General features: G+C 38.7%; 1 protein-coding gene across 2 annotated transcripts; it reads right to left on the bottom strand.

Annotated features, from left to right (window-relative positions):
* Positions 1-4,494: 4,494 nt before the first annotated feature.
* On the bottom strand, positions 4,495-7,279 carry LOC143147904 (F-box only protein 33). 2 transcript variants are annotated; one of them, XR_012992369.1, is made up of 7 exons: positions 6,690-7,274; positions 6,317-6,411; positions 5,648-6,238; positions 5,300-5,548; positions 5,028-5,223; positions 4,714-4,931; positions 4,495-4,580 (listed from the first exon to the last, which is right to left on the bottom strand). XR_012992369.1 is itself a non-coding variant. In XM_076313628.1 (7 exons), exons 2-7 carry the CDS (start codon positions 6,957-6,959, stop codon positions 4,800-4,802), a joined length of 1,533 nt encoding a protein of 510 aa, XP_076169743.1. In that variant the 5' UTR covers positions 6,960-7,048; positions 7,131-7,279; the 3' UTR covers positions 4,787-4,799. The 2 variants fall into 2 exon arrangements, 1 of the variants encoding a protein (XP_076169743.1); XM_076313628.1 differs by lacking the exon at positions 4,495-4,580 and having other exon boundaries at positions 4,787-4,931; positions 6,690-7,048; positions 7,131-7,279.
* Between the last annotated feature and the right edge of the window lie 166 nt (positions 7,280-7,445).

The following is a 7,445-nucleotide window of genomic DNA, read 5'->3' on the forward strand; positions in this document are numbered from 1 at the left end:
ATAGGTCCATAGCGCGTATAACCTTTCTTTAGTTTAGAATGACCTGCCAAACATGCTGAGAAAGTTTGTCAATTGCGTCGCGGAACACCCCTCTATAGCAATTACACGGTAGTAATAAGAATAATCGAGAACATATTAACGTCACAACAATTACCCGCGTTGATTTTATTTTACGTTAGATCGAGTCTGCGCGTCGCCGTTTGCAATTATATATTTCCACGCGTCCGTACGAATCCACAAAATCTTCTCCCTATCGTAAAAGGTTTTCGTCTCGTTAGTTTCCATCAACGCGGAATCATAGTTACCAATTCGCGTTTATTTACCGCCACATATTACGCCCGCCCCTTTCGATTGGAATGGATTATACACGTACTTGTAAATTATATATATATAGATAGATTTATATGTATATATAAAAAAAAAAAAAAAATTGAAGAAGAACATTGCTGGTGCTGTGTCTCTGAATGCGTTTTACAATCCCATAAATAAGAACGACTCAACGAACGAACTACATCGAACCGAACGCTCTCTGTTCGCACGGCGAGTGTTTGTTTATCCGTAATGCTGATTCTTCGTTCTATTTCGTACTTAAACCGTGTAAAATATTTTTCTTTTTCGTTTTTAGGAACTTATAAATACAACTCGTGGCGTACGACGTCCTGACACTACAGTCCTGAGGTCACGTGGATCTGTCGAAGTCGCGTTGTTTACGCGATTCAGGTCTTCGAATACGATCGAAAGGAACACGTATTTATCGATCGAATAGGTCATTGGATCCTCGTCCTTTCTTTTTTTTGTCGCAATCGGCTTGCTCTTTCAACTACATTTTTAAAAGTTCGAGGACCTTACGCGATGGTGACTATTCTTTGCTCGAAATCATTTATTCAAGGTACTAGGTTAATCGTAAAAGCGTCACGACACTGCGTAACGCACCGGCAAGATTACGCACGTAACCTCTATTTTCACGCGGTTTCGAGTGGAATGTCAGAAATTCACTTAAGTAACGTTCGAGTTTAATGTATAGTCCCCGACCGTTCGCAATGACGCAAATTTGTAAAACAACCCGACGTTGGAACGGGTTTTATTTTCACGGCTAAATCCTTCTGCTCGGATCGCAAATATAAGCGTTCGTTCATCGAAACCCACGAAAATCAAGCGTCAACTGAACAGGATGTCAAGACGGTACCCACTACAATAGTTAGACCGGGCTATCTCGTCGAAAGACAGTCTCCATCTGTCGTCAATTAGTCATACACACGATGAACATTTTCGCACGATAGATCTTCTAAAAGCGTTTCTAAACGATTTCGTAGGAATTGCAAGTCTCGCGTATCATTTTCCTAATACACACAGGGTTCCGTCTTTTCCATTTTTCTCCCTCCCTTCCACCCCTCCCCTCCCCCCTTCCTTATCCCTCTGTTTCGTAGTTTTGCTTAAACGCACGCTTGCTCTCTTTCGCCACCTTTTCTCGAGCACCCATTCTAAGATTTTACATTTTATCACAGATGTTTGTTCTCGATTTATCGAGCTTCTCTCCGGTGTTGTTCTCTCGCTAAGCCGACGCGATATCACGATCACAGCTCTCGTCTTGCCGTCGCGCGCAAGAATACACGATTCACACTAAGGCCTGCCTTAGTACAAAAATATACATTCGCTTCTTAAAAAATAGATCTTAGCATTCTGTACTGGCTACCGTTCGTTTGATATTTTACAGTATTTTGATTCTTGGCAGGCTGGCTTAAAGGTTAGTTATTAATCGGCTACGAGAACCGCCGTCGAGCGAGCTTTTTCGTAACGGGGGCGTTATCCGATCTAAACACTAGCTGGCGCACCATCCCTTCCTTTTTTTTTTTTGTTAACGACGCGCATATTCATAAATTGATGTTCGCGTGGCTTAATCGGGGGCGAATCGACGAGGGCCGCGAGCTAAGACGGAAAGTTAAATACGGTAAGGAAAGGAGACCGTTAGACAAGCCAACTATCGAGACAAACGCTATCGATGTTACATCGATGGGAACAATACGATTCATTTTCGACGATTCGCGAACGATGCTTTCCGTTTAGTCGGGATCGTCGTTTTCTTTATGAATATGAGGTCGGACGCGGCAATGTGCAGCCCGCCTAACTGGTGTGTGTACCTTTCTCGGCAGGTTCAGTCTTATGCTTGGTTTGTCATCGCGTTTATCGATATATACGTGTAGTAGTGGGTTGTGCCCTTTTGGTTAAGCGATGGCTGCACGAATTGCTTTTCTTCTACGACTTTGTACAGAGGATTCGCAGAGATGGTACTACGTATCACCTGATTACCTTTTTTTTTCTTTTTTGTTATGTTCTGTTTCTATTACTCACTGGATATCTCTCGTTATATATCCGAACGCATATTATCTTTCTCGTTTTAATTCCGTTCTCTCTCATACGCTATCGTTTCGCAACGTCATATATGTTCTTTCACACTGTTCTCTCTTACTCTCTCTCTCTCTCTCTCTTTAGACTCACACGCCGGGCACCGCGCCCACGAGTATACTGTTTATGCGGGACTTCGTTCGATAAAAAAAGAAAAGAAAAAACACGCACGAAGAGAAATAATAAAAAGAAGAGAAAAAAGAAATGGCTCTTAGTAAATAAAATCTGGCCCGTCCGCACAGCGTTAATGGTCAGCGAACAACAAGTGGTCTCGATTGCGTTTGTCCGCGAGGATTCGTAACATTGAATAATCATCGGTTTCATTCGTTAAGAATTTTTCATGACCTAAACAATACACGCGCACGGAATACGAAATGAAAGGGCACGAGCATACCTTAACTAGTGTCACTTTTTGGCGAGAAACCGGCGGATAATCCGATATATCGCCGAAAAAATGTCCATTAAGGTGTTACTACGATTATTTTCTTATGGTGGCTGTCGCGTGTCAGATTTTTTTTCGGTAAATTTACTCTTACCGCGACTCAGGTACATATTAAGGCCCGTTCATCTTGTATAACAGCATAAATCGTTTAAAAGAAATAGTTTTCCTCACATATGTGCCTAGCTCCCAATCGAATACCTCTTAGTATTTTTTTTTTTTTTCATTTTCTTTCGTTCGAATAAACGGCTATATATTACTTCACTCGCTCTTATGATCATCATCACCCCTGTTTCTTTAAATTCGGGCGCAACTCCGCGATTTTTGCGCGTGTCCAATATTTTTTAAACGCATGAATGTATGTACAGAACCACATATAAAAAACAATGGTATACGTGACTACAAGTACGATACACGATGATGTAATAGTAATTATACAAGGGCTCGAAAAAAAAAAAGTAAATAACTCCTCGGAACAATAAACTGTTTACGGTTGTTGTTGTTGTTGTTTGTTTGTTTGTTTTGGTATTTTTCTTTGTGTTATGGATCATTTTTAAACGTTCGAAATTGTCATCATTAATCGCACGATAGATAGATGCGCGCGGCATCCGAATATTAACGTTTAAAGTTCGATAGATAATACAGATATACATACATATACACATACACGATTAGCAGCTAATTCCTCTGATTTTTTTATAGATAACTATATTTGTGTTCGTTTCCAGCGGTCGCTAAGAGCACGGTGAAGAGACGGTACTCGGAGGTCGTACAGATCTCAATGCATCACGTTATCCTCCTAATGCGAGATACGAGCTCTGTATTTGCAAACTGACTTATGTACCACCAAATCGACCGCACTCTTCTCGGCACACATTCATTTAATATTTGTACAAAAGCGTCCGATTGGTTTTGGTATTAAAAATAACCTCGGATCGCTGTTCGACTTCTTACTGAGTGCATCATTGTTATATCTGCGCAACTCGATCAAACTCTTTCGCGAAGTCTTCACCATTTTAGTTATTCATTCTTACACTGCATGCTCTTGGCGCTCGCTTGATCTAAATTCCCATAGAATTGGAAAAATATCTGTTAACATGTTTCTACTTACATACGTTTGGAATTTCGTTACGCTTTCCAGTGGAACATCGTGAGATCGGCCCTTTCCTCTTTCTTTTCTAGTCTCACTCTTCTTTTTCTATGCTTGGTATGGTGATCGCCTCTCATTGTAATGTGTATTGCCTTCATTTTTTTGGATATTCACTTTTCCTGTGATATTAACAGGTATACGTCACACATAAGGTCTGTCTAGGAAGACCTTGATCGTCTTGTAATGCTTGGTTCTTAGTATCTACCAAGAATATTGTTATATTTTTATATAATATATGTTTTTTTTTCTAATATTCATTAGTGAGAGGAACGATCATTAATAAGTATATTGTTCTTAAGCTGACCATTTTGAGACCACCACTGTTAGCAATAGACTCCATTAAAAAAGGCTTTTCATGAGAAAAACCATCATAAATTGTTTCGTTTGCCATTTTGTTAAACGAGGAAATCATCTCATTCACAGGGGTGATTTATACTTAATTTAGTACCCCATCACGGACTCAAGAAAGACATAGTTAACTATGGCTTATCACGTTCTTACGTGAACTGATAAAATCATTGTAAAGCAGGAGAACTTGTGTGCGTTTTTACCCTCGCTATTTACACATTGGAACTGTGTGATCCTTACCTGACAGTGTAACCGTTTAGTTATTGATTTTGGATTATAAATTTACACATGCTCAGTGTTTGATGTATCATCCATAGTTCCCGTAAAAAACAAATCTTATAGAAAAATAAAGGATATAACTTCGTAACTTTACTTCTGAGAATGTAGCTCGCCCAGAAATTGTTGGAGATGTCAGTGAATGATACTGGGGAGTAATATTTTCTTGATGTGCATTCAGAATTACTTTTGGTCGCGGAGGACCAACGGCATAATCACGTCTCTGCTATCGCCATTAAAGGAATCCTTTATAACTGCAGGTAAATCAGCATCGCTTAAAGGTTCCCACCGATGACCCATTATTTCTTGTATTTCCTATGTAGATAAAATTTAACGAAATACGTATAAAATAATTGAAAATATTGTACAGGATAGAATTCATAAATATCGGTAGTAGATATAATAGCTTACATGTGTGATGCTTTCAGCCTTGTGCCAAGAATCATAGTCGGATGAAATGTCTCTTTGTGCAAACACTAATGACTTAAGAGAGCATCCTCGTAGACGTGCAATAGCTAACAAGTTTTCTTGGCAGTATTTGTAGCCTATGAATACAATTTCGACGAGTTTGGTACACTTCCATGCAATAAACACTAATGGATCAGGGCTGCAGTGAAATAATAAATATGCTAGTTAATGATAAAATTAAAATTAGCAATACAACTTTAAATAATTTCACTTACCTATCGGGCTCAGTTGGGTCGCAAATTGCTGGCATGATTTGCATAGGATCCATTGAATCGATCCATATTAAAGATTTTAAAGTAAGATGATACCAGCTGGATAACACAAGTAATACCCTGATGTTAATATTCTCACAAAATAACACTTTTAAATGTGTAAGAGGCATGGAACGACGAAGTATATCTGAATGCAACATATCAATACCAACGTAGGAGTGTAGAAGATTTAATCGTAGCTCACATTTAGGACTGAAATTAAAGAAGTTTAATAAGCTATTCTTTAATTTATTTATTTGAAATGGTAGAAACAAAATAGGAAATAATAGAATAAATTACACCACTACTTACTTCTTCTGAACAAAAATTTGCCAAGCACTGTCAGTTGTTCCTGCATAATGTTCATTCCAACCGTGCACATGAATTACAAGCCTTTCCATGGTGCCGGTATCTAATGCTTTCAGCAGAGAATCACTTATAAAATCATAATCAAGAGTCAAAATAGACAATCTGATAAATGAATTAAAGAAAAGTTCATAATCGAGTCCAAGTTCCAAAAAGTCATAGTCATCAGGATCATCTCTAACAGATGCCAAACTAAGAACTGACAGATGCTTGGCATGGTGCAGACGTAGAGGTTCTAGAATTACATCGGCACTTGCTGTTAATTCTTCTATACATCCCAAACTCAAAGCTTCTAAACAATTAGACGTTTCAATAATTTTTACAAGAGGTTTTATCAGTGGTGTTACATGTCCATTGATATCCTCATCATCTTCGTATTCGAAAGAGCTACTGCTAGATTCCAAAAACAATTTACGAAGTTGGCTGTTACAACTTAATTTCTTCAAGAGGGCTAATGTTTCATCTGCAGAATGATTTGGCTTATCACAGCGAATTGTTACATCCTGCACACTAAGTCCAAAACTTTCTCCCAAAAATCTGTAAAAACAATGGAAGAGAGACGTACAAACAGTGTTTCTTAAATTTTAATAATACATGGGTAATAATTTTACATACCGAGCCCATGAAATACTGTCTTCGTATTCAAGAGCAAACGTGATTTTTTTCCAAAAGCTAGGATGAAACAAAGCATACCTCCAATTTTTACAAACCTGCGTAAATTATATTCGAACAAATTATTTTTACCAGGCTAACCCTGTTATTTTGAAAGTCGTCACTAACGTGACAGTTACTAAAATAGATATGCGAAAAGTAAACAAAGAATAAATACGCGGTATCGTGAAAAAAGCAACAGATATGATAACTGGTTAAAATGTACAATAAATGAAACACTAAAAGAAAAGAACGGGACTCGACATGGCAGTTTGATTACCCACTGTGTCAAGTCAGAGTTTAAATGGCCTTGACGAAAAAAAAAATTCAAGAATACCTGGGAGGCTTTCAACCGGCTATTGTGGGGCAAATACGAGAATATTTCCTGTAGGATGACACTAGGCAGGTTATTCCAGCACGGATTATTGTCCTCTTGTGCCATTTCTGTCGTACGATTTGCACCTTTGTAGGACGAACAGCTGTTTGCCTTCACCGAAGACAGCTGCCCCTCGCACTTTCTTGACGTCGCCTTCTCTGTCGCGTCACTCTCTTCCGAATTTTTTAACTGTTCCAAATATACAACACCCCCATTTTCAGCGCGTATCATGTTTTTACCAGTGCTTGGCGACCTATATCCTGAACTTTCCCCACGGATCCTTCAGTTTCAGCCACCCGTTTCTTCGAGGTGAGCCTCCTCTACGAATCAAAATAAGAGCCCGATGTGTATTGCGCCCAACTCGTAACGTCCAACCACTCCAACTGCCGTTCGCGTACGTACGCTCATACGCATGGTGCGCGTCAAATTCTTCTCTCTCATTGGTTAAATGCCTACGCACGTCGATCTATATGTATCTCGCAACGTTTTGACAATATACACAAAACTTGTGCCACGGTGGGGATAACTCATGGCTTTAACATCGCACGAACTGTATAAATTTCTGTTTCTGATTATATAAAATTGTCGATTATTCAATTGGAAGAAATAGTATGTGTATTACGTGAATAAATGCAAATAACTAAATAGGATCGATAATGCTAGGTTATTTTATTATCGTGTAAATAACGATTAATAATTTCGAAGATAACAATAATA

Source organism: Ptiloglossa arizonensis, chromosome 6 (genome assembly GCF_051014685.1).
Source record: "Ptiloglossa arizonensis isolate GNS036 chromosome 6, iyPtiAriz1_principal, whole genome shotgun sequence".
Classification (NCBI taxonomy): Eukaryota; Metazoa; Arthropoda; class Insecta; order Hymenoptera; family Colletidae; genus Ptiloglossa; species Ptiloglossa arizonensis.

What these genes read in the sequence shown, in the direction of transcription:
- LOC143147904 (XM_076313628.1), bottom strand. Translation starts at nt 6,959, where the DNA reads ATGATACGCGCTGAAAATGGGGGTGTTGTATATTTGGAACAGTTAAAA. An exon ending in GACAGTATTTCATGGGCTCG is followed by an intron (nt 6,239 to 6,316) that starts GTATGTAAAATT and finishes TTGTTTTTACAG; the next exon opens with ATTTTTGGGAGAAAGTTTTG. An exon ending in CAAATTTTTGTTCAGAAGAA is followed by an intron (nt 5,549 to 5,647) that starts GTAAGTAGTGGT and finishes CTTTAATTTCAG; the next exon opens with TCCTAAATGTGAGCTACGAT.